Source organism: Aulonocara sp. 'chitande type north' Nkhata Bay, linkage group LG22 (assembly GCF_057382095.1).
Source record: "Aulonocara sp. 'chitande type north' Nkhata Bay isolate Kocher_YH1m ecotype deep benthic linkage group LG22, A_spYH_male_GT1.1, whole genome shotgun sequence".
NCBI classification, from domain to species: domain Eukaryota; kingdom Metazoa; phylum Chordata; class Actinopteri; order Cichliformes; family Cichlidae; genus Aulonocara; species Aulonocara sp. 'chitande type north' Nkhata Bay.
Genome location: NC_141364.1, coordinates 18,474,985 through 18,489,137, shown reverse-complemented (window position 1 = coordinate 18,489,137; position 14,153 = coordinate 18,474,985). Strand labels below are relative to the sequence as shown.

Below are 14,153 nucleotides of genomic sequence, written 5' to 3'. Positions count from 1 at the left end.
CTAAAATGATCACTTGCCATCTTGGTTTTGAATATGACAATGTTGTTTATTAAAAAAAAGATAGCATTAACACTTTGAGCCTAGCTACAGTTAACCCTGAATATAAATTCTAAAACTGAATATATTGCATAATGTTACCCCCCACCACCACCACCAATATTAACAAATGGTTCAGCCCATAGCACAGAAAATTGTTAATTTAAGCATGTAACAATTTGATTTTTTTTCTAACAAAAAACAGTGAAACTTAAGTTATACTTGTGTCTGTAAATGAACCGCCCCGTGTGGTATAGCTTTCTGTGGATTTTGATTGTATAAATATATTCGTTTATTTCTTATAAAGGCTATACAGTGCATAAAATCAAAATGCACATGTTTTATGTAACTGAAATGTTTAATTATGAGGGCTACAGAGAATAATTAAGTTATACATCCATTCGCTTCCGCTTATCCTTTTCAGGGTCGCGGGGGTGCTGGCACCTATCCCAGGTGTCATAGGGCGAGAGGCAGGGTACACCCTGGACAGGTCGCCAGTCTGTCACAGGGCCAACACACAGGGATAGACAACCATTCGCACTCACATTCATCTGCACCTAGTGACAATTTGGATTATCCAATTAACCTATCCCCACAAGCTGCATGTCTTTGGACGGTGGGAGGAAGCCGGAGTACCCGGAGGGAACCCACGCAAACACAGGGAGAACATGCAAACTCCACATAGAAAGACCCCGGCCTGATGTTGGAATTGAACTCAGGACCTTCTTGCTGTGCGGCAACAGTGCTAACCATCGTGCCACCGTGCTGTCAAGTTATACAATATTTATATAATATTTATATGAAACGTGTATATTTACTACATTTGAATCATTTTAACCATAATGGGATGGCTTTATTTCGCCACCCCATTTCATTTCCATGCCACCCTAAGAAAATTTCTCTAGATCCGCCCCTGTCCCCACACCATTACACCACCAGCACGAGCCTGAACTGTTGAGCCTATCCCTACTATCACAGGGTGAGTGGCAGGGTACACCCTGACAGGTTGAAAGTCTTACACAGGGCAAACGCAGAGACAGACACCCTTTATTTCATGTTATTTACATTCTTCCACTCTTCTGCTGTTCAGTTTTAGTGAGCCCATGGGAATTATACCATCAGTTTCCTGTTCTCAACTGACAGCAGTGGCACCAAGTGTGGTCTTCTGCTGCTGTAGCCCATCTGCTCTTCAGAGAGACTTTTTCACCCAACTGCTGCTCACTGGATATCTTCTCTTTTTGAGACCAAAATAATTGAAATCTTCTTTCTTTCAAATTATGCTGGTCAATTAAAACTTCAGTAGGTCGACCCGTACTGATTTACAGCCATGTGATTGGCTGATCAGATATTTGCATTAATGAACTATTGAACAGGTTTATGTAATAAGTAGTAACTGTACATCAGTAGAATCCCATAAATAATAAAACAACAAATAGAAAGGATGAAGAGGCTCAAACCATTTACTAGGTTAAAGTTATTTTACTTTAGCCTAGTAAATGGTTTGAGTTGTAAATTGTGTTGGTAGGCCTTCACATTCGTAGTGAGTGGCGATCGTGGCTAAAGAGTTGGGAGTTCGCCTTGTAATCGGAAGGTTGCTGGTTTGAGCCCCGGCTTGGACAGTCTCGGTCGTTGTGTCCTTGGGCAAGATACTTCACACGTTGCCTACTGGTGGTGGTCAGAGGGCCCGGTGGCGCCAGTGTCCGGCAGCCTCGCCTCTGTCAGTGCGCCTCAGGGTGGCTGTGGCTACAATGTAGCTGCCATCACCAGTGTGTGAATGTGTTTGTGAATGGGTGGATGACTGGATATGTAAAGCGCTTTGGGGTCCTTAGGGACTAGTAAAGCGCTATATAAATACAGGCCATTTATTCCATTCATGCCACCTTATTACAAGCCACAGCTACAAACATTGGTATATTGTTGGGCCTAGTTAAACATTGGCTTTTTACAGAACCTCTCACTACACATGAATAAACAGTGGGCACATATCGACTTTGTTATCTATGCAAGCGCATGCTTTGTGATAAGGACCCTGTACTTTAGGATAGTATGGAAAAAACTTCTAAAGAAATTCTATCTTTGTGCTCAAATTTTTGGAAATAAAATTGAAAAAGAGAAAAGGGAGTGCAATTTCCTGTCTAGTGGAAATAAGGTCAGGCATTCCACCAATCTCTGATAGCTTTCTTTGGAAATGCTACTATAGTGTTAATGTTCTCATCTTTTTCGTCCTTTTGCTGTTCTCTGCCTTCTATTTCTGCAAACACCTTGTATCATGGTTCCTGGGGTTGACACAATTTGCAGACACAGACAGAATATCAATATATCAGAAAATAAATAAATACATAAGATACATTATGCACAGTAAAATAAATGAACAAAATGATGAATAAATGATTATTCAAAGAGGAAATATAGACAATAGATTAATGAATGAAAATTCAATAGTAACTAACAATGGACTTACATTTTCTGTTTGCCTGTATTTCTTTTATATATCATATTAGGTGCATTGTCTTGGATATTGGATGATGTTTTTTTGAGTCATTAGTTGATGTATTGTTATTGCCAGTTTTGACAGGAACTTTTCTCCGCGTACCCTACAGACTTGAGATTTGCTGCCACCTAGAGGCTATTCTTTTAATAATTCAAGTTTGGTGGTCTTTTGCCTTTGCATATAGCTAGCTTTACATCTTTATATACCCATAGATATATAGATATAGATATAAACACACACACACACACACACACACACACACACACACACACACACACACACACACACACACACGCACAATTGTTTCACCTCTAACCGTTTATCAGAAACAAAAGAGGAGACTCCCTCACTATCAGCTGTCACAGCAGGGTTGGCGCTCTGTTATGCAGGAGGACATTAGGTGTGTCAGAGTTTGCCTGGAGGAGAGGAGACTGTGGTAGAGTGCATTACATGGTAAAGCGCTCATTACAGGCACCGCCAAGTCAACTGGATTAGATGTTGGGAGTCCCTGCAATTGATTTCAAAATAAAACACACGTATTTAGAATATATTTAGCTTTTCCATAATGTTTGACGTTTACGCAAATTGTTGGGGAGCCTCACAGTTTAATTAAAAAAACAAACAAACAAATAAAAAAAACAAAAAACAAATATTCTCTCCTCTTAGCATATTACATATACTTCACATGCACCTGTTAAGAGTTTATGATTATTGTCTGGCTGTATAAAATGTTAGCTGGCAATGAGAAAACCAGTTTTCAGTTCTAAATTTAATGTAATTTGTTTATAGATTTTATAGTGCTTAAAAAAGAAAAAACCGTACATATTCCGGTTATTTAAGCCATCGCGTTTATAAGTTGGAGCCATGACACCAGCATTTATTTTTCAGTGCATTTCTTATTGCATTTTATTCCGATATTAATTCTGCGTTGTCTGTTTTAATTTGAAGCAAGAAAAAAATTCTTTGTTAGACTAAAACATTTTGAGACTTGAGTCTTGTATAAATGCTGCTGTGCAAATATTATTTATTTGTTTGTTTGTTAGTTTATTGTTATATTATATTTTTATTTTTTAAATATTATTTTGTAATTATTTATTTTTGCTTCCACTCTTTGGTCCCTCAGTAAAATGATTCATGGCTACTTTTATTCCGGAGGGGTGCGCACTTCCGCTCATGCCTTCGTTATTGGCCAGCTGCTTGACGCAGCTCGTCACAGACCACCAGGCGCACCGGCAGCCCCCGTCTCTGCTGACTCAGTGCCTTACCAGCAGTCCCTTCACCCCGAGATAGCATCCAGCAACTGACGCACACTCCTCCGGTCAACCCGCCCAGGCACTACCGTACAGAAATGGCTAAGACCGCGATCGGTGAGTTTTGCACTTTATTACGTGTGTGTGTTTTAGTGACATTACAGCGGATTCGCAGTTTGAGGAGGATGAGAGGCAGTGGCGACACCCATGGCACAAAAGGATGCTGAGGGTTGTTGGGAGGGAGCGGCCAGACTCCTCCGCAAGTCGCTGCTAAATATGTGATGAAGTTGTAAATCCGATGCAGCATTTTGAAGATTCATTATTATTATTAAATATTATTTTGGTCTTTAAAAGTCTAATCGATTTTGTCTAATTGTAAATCCAGTTCGGTGTCAATCAGTGAGGGGAGTTTGAGGTTCAGTTTGCCGTGTGAATGACGCATATTTATTTATTCAGCTGAAAGAAAAAAAACATATACATAAATACTCCATAAATGCAAAAGCCGGGCTGTTTTCCCAGCCTGCACAGCATCATCTTGTCGATGCCTGCCTGCCGCACCTGCCTCTTGTTGCCTGACTCAGAGCCGTGCAGCATAATGCAGCGCCAGCGACCCCACCCAACATCTACGGTCCCTTCAAAGCAACCCAGCCGCTCTCCAAGGGTGTGAAATATTTCCCCGTGACAAATCTCATTATTAAAACTGGGCCATCCTATGTAGCTGCGCTGTCTAAAGCCCGCTGAACCAATTTTGTGGTTACCGCCAAAGACGTGAATCAAAGAGAGATAGAGAGGGGGAAGGAAAAAAAGAAAGAAAGAAAGAAAAGGAACTGCTTCGCATTCCAGGGAAGAATTTACAACAAGGGACGGAAATATTAGACATCATTCCTGTTGGCAAGGTTATTGACAGTAATTATATTTGACAGCTATTATATTTGATAAGAGTTTTATGATCGGGCTGCAAATGATGCTTGAAGGCAAACATGACGGCATTTGGCATAAATATTCGGGGGGTGGGAGGGGATAAAATGGGATGCATGCTGTGGCAGGTGGAAGGCCTTGTGTCAGTAAATGCATCTCAACATCCCGGTTTCATTTGGGCTTTTTAACCCATCTCCTCTTCAGACCATAAACACTGCATGGGAGCTGCAGGGTTGCTAAAAAAGAAGCCCTGCCCACCACTAACGTGTGTGCGTGTGTGTTTGAGGAGAAAAAGAGCAGTGTGTGTGTGGTCAGTCTAGGGGGTGGTGTGTTTGTTTTCTGCATGGTTGACATGCTGATGGATGCAGGGGCACGCTGAGGGACAGCGGTAAGGGTCCTCGTGTCTGCACTCAGTGAAACCAGCAACTAAACCCTGGCTGTTACATTTATTCCCCCCCTCCTCCCCCTTCTCCTCTTCCTCCTTGTCCTCCTACGCCTTCTCTTTTTTCCTCCGTGATTTGAGCTGTGGACAGGCAGACAGGAAGGGATGGGCATGGAGCAGACACTCCGCCATCATGCCAGTCAGCTTTCATTGGGTCGCTGAGTTCATGTAGGTTGTGCAGAAGCGCAAGAATAGTCTTAATGTTTCAGAACCAAACTGCTGTTTCACGTTGAAAATTATACAACTATATGTAAGGACAGAAAGGGATGATAAATGCCACCAGAAACATGTGATTTTGTTGGTTATCTTAAATTCTTGACAGTATAATATAGATCAGGACCACTCCTGTGTGCTTTAAGGCTTCTAAGCACTCTTCCTGATCCCTATCAGGTCCACTTGTCATATCCAATTAGGTGTGGTTATTCAACTAGCTCCATAAAATCTGTGCACACAACAAAAGCAGCTCAGATAACGGCACATCCCAAATCTCATCTTCACATGTCTCTCAGGTTTGTTTGTCTGTCTCCATGTCTGCCTGCCTGCAAGATCACGCTAAAAACTGCTCTGCGAAAACCTGACGGGGAGGCGGAGCACAGCTAAAAGGAGAAGCCATTAAATTTTGATGCAGAGCCGAGTCACTTTCTTTAAAATTGCGAAATAGGGCACTGGCCTTGGAGGAGGATGCGCTCGCTCTGCCCTTTCCAGTTCATCCTGATTAATCACTCCATCGATCTATGCAGCACACTCCCATTACTGGTTCAGATGACTGTTGCTTTTTAAGATAGGCCGAGAGGAAGAGGTGACATCAGTCCAGTGGTGATCCATGATGTGGTCATAAAAATTTACATGTGGGTTAAAGACAGTTCAGACATTTTAACATCCTTGGCAAGTCTGGTTGTTCTCTACAGACTCAAGAGTATCTTATAGACACAACCTCATTATTTTAAACATGCATTAGAAACCGAATTTTCCCTTTTAATATTTCCTGGCACAGTATCCGCATATTCACCACCTTGATTTAAGCAGTTTGTTGATTAATGATAGTATTTGGTGTATGCAGTTAGTTTGGGTTTATATTACAGATATTAGAGCACACTAAATAACTACGTCACAGCCGTACAGCCTGTCATCATCACCTAGGGGAGCAGCATCTACCTACAAGTGATTTGTAGACATCCATCACACTGTCAGCTTAGCGAGATGTCTATGATCAGCTTTCAAATGACAACATTTTCTCCCACTTTGTATACTCATATACTCGGTTTCTGTATGTTCACGTGTCCATACCTCTTTCCTTCATTTCCAGGGAACAGTTGTCAGCATTTTTACTGATATTTTCGCGCATTTGAGCACAGACTGTCATGTTTCAAGCAAAAGTGCTAAAACATACTAAAATTGGGGGGATTTGATCCTCTTTGCTTGTGATGCTCAGCTGATGATATTAATTGTGGCTGTTAGCTGCAGGCTCACATATTGATAGCTATTAGAAATTTTCCCTACCTGCCCTTCATCGTCCGGCTGCTCTAATATTTCCCGTAATGGCTAATTTTGCTCTTAATAACCTTGTGATTTTATTGCTGATGGGCGATTTGACTGTAAAGGGCTGGTATGTGCCGAACAGGAGCGCCAAACTCGCACTGCTGTGACTCTACAGCACCCAAGAGGGCAGTGGAGATTTGATGCACAGGGTCATATTTTGTAGGGCAAGTTTTGTAGCCAATTTGCTCCTAGTGCTGCTAAGAGTGTCATTTCATTTGTTTTTCCACCCCGTGTGCCTTTTTACTCAACGTGGCTATCCCATAAATTCTTGTAATGGTGTTTTTTAAGACTGCATGAAGAAGAAGGGAGGAAGAGTGTGGCTGAGGGGGGGGGGGGGGGGGGGGGGGGAAGGCTCCAGGAAAAATACCAAATAGGGGTGTGGCGGTTTGTGGCAACGCACTCTCTCTGAGGAGATGCTGGGAGCGTGGGTGAAAAAATAGAGAAAGAGAGTGAGAGGGAGAGTGCACCAGCGACAGATGAGACGGAGGCTTGGGGATGCAGAAGGTGCTGGGGAAGAGGGATGCTTGCGGGGGTGGAGGTAGTGTGGATATTGATGATCTGCAGTCTTTCGGCTGATGGATTGGAAGAGGAAGTGCAGTTTGATGGCTGTGTCTGTGGTTGTGGGACGGGAGGAGCAGCTCTGACTGGTTGGAACCAGCCTGATGGATTGGAGTGGGAGCAGTAAAGTGTTGATGTCCCCGTCTGAAATTACTTCATCTCATCTTAAACTGACATATATCGCTTCAGCACGCCTGAAGCTCTGCCAGAAACCTTTGTTTGGAACGCCGTAGCTAGCCATTTTAATGTTTGTGATCCTCTGGGAATGACCATATTATTACACTGCTTACAGAAGGAATTCTCTCAGGAGGAATACAGTAGCACTTTAATGTTTCTACATAATAGTGACTCTCATATATTTTTGATTATGGAAATGAAAGGGGGGGGGGGGAATGTGGGTTTCAGACATGGAGAGCTGTTTCAGTTCACAGCAAGCGGTTCTTCTTAAGAGAATCAATTTAATTTAACAGTCATAGAAAAGCAAAAAAAAGTTTTTGCACCTTTAATAATAACCAGGATAGAGCTGCAATCATGGGCGAATTTATCCACTCGTCCATCAATACAGATAAAGTCTTTTTTATGTGATATGCTGCTTTTTTCCAGCTAAAATGAGATACCTAACAAGCTCCTCTTAACCAGAGACTTCAGTGATTAACCAATTTGTCAAGAAAATCACCATCGAATTAACAGATTATGAAAAAATCATTAGTTGCAGCCAGAACTGCAGAAACTGTAGATCCACAGGAAAAAAAAGGACCCGCCCAGACTCAGCAACCAGTAAAGAGGAATATCTACTGATCTGCTCCATTAACCCAAATTATCTGCTCCACTGAATTGTTAACTGTCTGAGTCTTTAGCTGTCAAGTGGAGTTGTACGTACGAGAACATGGCTGCTGGGCCTTGACATATACACAGCCCAGTAATGAGCCAGTGACACCCTCCCCCACCCCCATCAGCAGAAATGGTGCAGTCCAGTAATTATGAGTTTAAGTGGCATCCACCTGACTTGGCTCCTTCCATTTAGCTGTCCTGAGGGCAGTCAGCGGTGGAGGGAGCTGATAATCCTTCCGTCTGTGATTTCAGTTTAAGTCAGAAAGGCGTTGGCACCATCGCAGGGCTACACCTCACCACTCGAGTGTTTTCTCCCCCTCTCACCCCTTTTCACTCTTTCTCTCCTTTCATCTCATAGAAATTGCACTCTTTTCTGTTTCTTTCATCTTCATTCCTATTCTCTCTCTCTCCTTTCTTCCAATAATTCTCGTTTTTTTTATCAGCCTCCCTCCTGCTGTGCTCTTACTCTTTCCCTCTTCTTCCTCAGGGAAGGGGCTAACAAGGCCATCGGAGAATAGCAAGAGCTACATCTGAGAGTTTATCACATTACGGTGGCGTCTGCCCGTCTGCAGGGCAGAAAGTGAGACGCAGGGAGTGAGAGTGAGAGAGTGAGAAGGGAATGAGAGAAAAGAAGCGGCTTGTATTAATCACACTGTACCCCACCACAGAGAAGCTCTTTCCCAGTAAATCTAATTTCAGACGTTGGTACTGTGGCCTTCTGCAAATCATGAATCAATGTGCCACATTTCAGCCCTGAAGGCCTTGTGCTCTGGGTGATGGATTATGCCATACAATGACAGTTGGCATGCAAATCTGCCCCATGAGGCAGTGCACCTTGACAGATGTGCAAACGCAGAATATTTCACAACCTGCAGCGTGTTGCAGATACTTTTGCCTTCTCTCTGCTGGGACTGCTGCTGAACTTAAAGCACAAATTACAAAGGAGTAGGTGCCAAAAACACAAGAATGAAAAAAAAGAAAAAAGAACAAGGTTACACAAGGTTGTTCTTTTCATACTTTTATTTTCTGTCTGCCCTTCGGAGTATTTGTTCCTCCCTGCAGGGGCGTAGGTTGCCAAACACAGCAACTATGAATTGCTGCCAGCTTCACTTCAATGTTATTAAGTTTTTGGACTGTAAATGGACCATGGGATGGACAGCCATACGGCTGTGCTATGCTGATAAGCTAAACCAGTAGCTGTTAGCCTCCTCTATCCATAAGCCACAGTCTAAGAAGATAAAAAACCCAAAGATTATCTGGCTTCTAAAATTACCTGAAAACCATACAACTAATCGCTGATTACCTACAGAAAAGCTGTGGAGCACAAGGGCGTTGGTCTGCCGGCGTTAATAAATAATAGGCCGAAATAAATGCATAGCTAATGATGTGTGGAGAATCCTGTGGGGATGGAAGCATCTTGACTGTTGGGGAAATTAGGTCAAGTAAGGACACATCCGTCATGCTCCCCTCAGTGGAAACAAAAGCCTCAAAATGTCTGCAAAACCCTGAGCAGTTCAGCTGCAGCAGACATCCTTTGATGAGATTTCCTTTTGGACGTCTTGATGAATAATTATCCCTCCAAAAATGTTAATATTTACATCAAAGACCTCCCGTGGAAGTAGAAGTAGGTTACAGATGTTTCATCTTTTTTCTGTGTTACTGGGTTAATATTTTGCCTGTGTGCATGTTAGAGGCGCGGCCCTAAGTGTGCACGACAGCAAAGTAAGCAGAAGTAATATTTCACATTTGTATCCGCAGCTTACAAAGAGAAGATGAAGGAGATTTCAGTTCTCTCGCTCATCTGCTCCTGTCTGTATCCCGAGAGCCGCAAAAATATCATGGGCGACTATGAAGGTAGGGTGGATATAAGCCTCCTGTTTTATCCAAAAGCACCTGAAGGAAGAAAGAAAGGCAGAGAAAAGTGAGAATTGTCTTTCTTTTGTTCGTTTTTGTTGCACACGCATGCAGATATGGACATAAAGCCCATTAACAAGCGCGCCTCAGGCCAGGCCTTTGAGGTCATCCTGAAGCCGACCTCCCCTGTATCTGAAGTGGCCCACTGCATCACCAGTCCCCCAAAGAGGGACATTTCCCTGGAGGATATCCAAAAGAAGCTGGAGGCAGCTGAGGACCGAAGACGGGTAAGGATTTTCCCCCCACAGAGACACAAAATAATGCCAAACAAAAGCACAAAATCATCTTCGAGCTTACAAAATATTGCTGCTATGATGTTATAATCGGTTGGCTTCCCTTGAAATCTAATTTCACATAAATGTGCATCACATTGGCTGCTGCACCCTCAAGCCTGTCATGAAAAATCGAGGCTGACATCGGCTAATTCCTGCATCCCATTGATTCGAATGTCAATAGAGTGAGTCCAGCACCTGACGAATCCAACAAACCAGCACCAAATCAATCAACCAATCAATATCACTGATTTTTTTTTAACTCCGACTACCCAATACTGTCAGGAAATATAAATTATAATACATAGTAAATAATTCATTATAGTTTTTTAAAAAATTAAGCCGGTGAGGAAAAACCTTTTCCTAGATCGTTTAAACATCTGCATCTGTTGCACCATCTCTGACTCACTCTCAGAGACATAAATCAATGAGTGGTCAGATTTCAGTAAATCACATTTAAGAACAAATTTAGGAAGACATCTTCTCTCTTCTTTCTCCTTCTCCTCTTCCTCCTCCAGTGCCAGGAGGCGCATGTGCTTCAGACCTTGGCTGAGAAGCGAGAGCACGAGCGCGACGTGCTGATGAAGGCCATGGAGGAAAACAGCAACTTCAGCCGCATGGCTGAAGAGAAGCTCCAGATGAAGATGGAGCAAATCGAGGAGAACCGGATGGCTTACCTGGCCGCCATGATGGAGCGCCTGCAGGAGAAGGTGAGGAGCGGAGAGAGTCCCATCTGAAAATTATTCTTCTTATTATCCGGCTAATAATAAAAATTATGTCACTGTGAGACTTTGCAAACAGGCAAATAAATATTTTAGTTGTTACTTCATATTGTGTATAATACATACTGATGTCAGTGTGAATAAGAAACGGTCATTCTCGTTGTGTTGCTCCAACTACAAAATCCCCAGACAAAATATTGACGGTGTGACCTCAGAAAAGCTGAGAAATCTTAAAGAAAAGCTACCTTGTGTTGTGCTTGTATTCATAAATCTATCACTAAGTCAAAGTAGTATCTGCTATTTTCTGATTCGCACTATGAAAACTTAATAACATTTGTCTTTGCTATAAGAGTCTAAAACAAACAGCTGAACAAACTGAAAGTGACTCTGCCGTTACACACAGTGACATAATTACCATCAATGTTTTATTACAGTTATGAATCTGACAATGAAACAAACCAGTAAAGACAAATGTGTTTTAGAGCTGAAGTACTGGATAATATTCTCATGTTCATAAAGACAAGAATAAATAGGAACCATATTATTTAGCAAGCTAAGGACAGTCACCACCAGTTGGGAGTTAGTTGCTTATTCAGTACTCGTGTTCTCCACCATCATTTTGAAAAGTCTTGCACATTTATCAAGTTATCATTAGCAAAAGACAGAATGACATTTAAACTCAAAATTGCCTTTGGGTAGTAGGTCTGGAAATAGATTTTACTGCACAAACACACATTCGCACACACATACATGGACTCGAAAGAGGAAAACAATACAAGCCGTGCTGTCACGGCTGGTAAATATAGCAAGAGGGGAAATGAAGTCCAAGGGTCAGCATAGGGAAACTGTTGCTGTGAACAAGGGGGGAAAAATGTCAGGAAACGGCTGGCAGCAGAGAAAAACGTGACATCCTCAATGTGTGTGTTTATGTTTTTTCTAGGAGAAGCATGCACAGGAGGTGCGCAGGAACAAGGAATTGAGAGAAGCACTGACAGCGTGAGAAACCCCAACTGGTTCCATGTCCCACCTCCACACCCTCCACCGCCTTCCCCAGCCCTGAGGAACGCCCCACCCCGCTCCTTTCCCCACCCGTATCCCACATTTCCCCACCTCTCCACCCCCACCACCATACTCCCCCCTACACTAGTACAAACCACCACAGCCTGAGGTGCCACCCCGACACAGCGGGAGCTTCAAATGGAGTTGGGGGTGGGAAAAATGCAAAAATGATTAAAAACAAAAGAAAGATCAATGTATCCTGTCCACTCTTCCCAAAAAAAAGAATGTTTTCGCTCCGTTTCAAATGAGAGGAAAAGAAAAAAAAAATCAAATTGACAAGTGACAGTGGTTTTTGTAAATACTTCCTTTTTTTGTTATATACAGTACGATACAAGCAGCAAAAGTATTGATTGCAGTGTGCCATTTTTATATATAAGTTTCTTCTCCTTGCATATATGGATGTAATAATTTGTTCATTTTCATGTTTACTTTTTTTTGTTCATTTCAGCCTGAGAATGTTTTCTCTTTTAGATTTCTCTTGTGTGATTACAGGCTTAGGTGTTTGTTGTGAGTTTGCCAGCTAGCTGATGGTTGGCGGTGACTGCTTGCGTCCTCACACGGCCCGCATCCTGGCTCAGTTCCCTTCGCCCCTGCAAGTGGCCGCTTACTCATCTGACCCAGCAGATCTGCGAGGCAAAATTAGATCCATCCGGTTTATGCCAGTATTCAATCAGTGAGGAGCAAGTGCAGGAAAGCTGACAGAGGGCAAAGGGGGACAGTTTTGCGTTCATGTGAGGACCGCAAGCCGTCGTCGCACATCCACTCCTGTGAGGTAGGGTAGTGACTGTACCACAGGAGGCCACTTTAGCATTTAATGAGCCCATCCTCATCCTTCTTCCTTCCGTCTGCAAACTCTTCATCTCTCCACATACAACATATATATATATCTACTGTAAAAGCACTCACTCACATGCTCTCCACACAGGCAACCACAGAGCTCAGGCAGAGCGTGCTAATTTCTGTCCATCTGGCACCGGAAAGCTCATCCCTGACAAATGGCGGGCCTCTTATATTCCTCTGAAAACAGGCTTCCAGTCACATTTAAATCACATGTTACTGTAACGTACGACACCACTGGGGACAAAGTGCATCCTGAGAATGCTGAAGTGCAAAAACAAAATAATAATAATAAAACCTGCTACTGTGAAGCTTAATTTGGAGAAAAAAACAAAATAAATCCCAGTTTTCTCCATTTCACAAAGGCTAGAGTAGTCCGCGACATCGCCATCACCTACTGGGAACCATCGCACTTCACTCCGAGACACTTTAAATGCCACTGTAAGGTCAGCACAAGAAAGACTTCTAAGCCATAAAGACAGGTATCACTGCAGCAGCGATTCACAGTATTTCCATCTGTAAAGGTGTATATGAGTGTGATAAAGTATCCGAATGGTTTGTAACCAGGGTGTTGAAGCCTGAGGTTGAACCCTGTTGGTCACGCACGCACAGTTGACCCATAAATGTGTGTGAGTGTGTGTGTGTGCAAGTGTGTGTGTATTTCAGAAACGGCGGGTAGATAAACCAACCCTTGTGCCATATGATATTGATCCGGTTAAATATAAATAAACACCATTACAGTCAGAAGTTCAGCACAGACAGCGACTCTCCTACCTGCCTCTCTCACTCTCTCTCTTTGTCTCCTCTATCCATTTGTGTGTTTCCCCCTCTCCACATATATCTTTGTGAGCAAGCAGTGGTTAATAAAGATTTGGGGTTCAGTGAATGAAACCGGCTCTCAGACTGACTTCTTTCCTGCACGCTTGTGTTTCCAGTGGACTATTTTCTTTATGTAACTGAAACAAAATGTCAGGTCAGAACAATGCGTGGATAAACACGTCTGTAGGTGAATTATTCAGCTTCAATAACTCTTTGGACTGTACAACAATCACCACCTGGATTTAACTAAGCAAACAGGTATGAGCCTTCCACTGGATAATTACTGCAATGATTAACCTGTTTCGGCTGCCAACAGGTTATTTAACCCTAACTGATGCAGTAATTAGTTTCTCATTTCTTAAACCAGAAGGTGCTAAATATTAACCGGCATCAAGCAAAGAAAACTACTAAGGAGACTGCTGAAACTGCTAAAGAACTGTACAATGCATTATGAAAATGTGGAAG

General features: G+C 42.6%; 1 protein-coding gene across 1 annotated transcript; it reads left to right on the top strand.

Annotated features, from left to right (window-relative positions):
• The first annotated feature begins 3,727 nt into the window (after nt 1-3,727).
• On the top strand, nt 3,728-13,760 carry stmn2b (stathmin 2b). The gene is made up of 5 exons (XM_086279909.1): nt 3,728-3,894; nt 9,824-9,919; nt 10,034-10,206; nt 10,770-10,961; nt 11,914-13,760. The coding sequence occupies exons 1-5, from the start codon at nt 3,876-3,878 to the stop codon at nt 11,971-11,973; spliced, it is 540 nt and encodes a 179-aa protein (XP_086136035.1). The 5' UTR covers nt 3,728-3,875; the 3' UTR covers nt 11,974-13,760.
• Nucleotides 13,761-14,153: the final 393 nt, after the last annotated feature.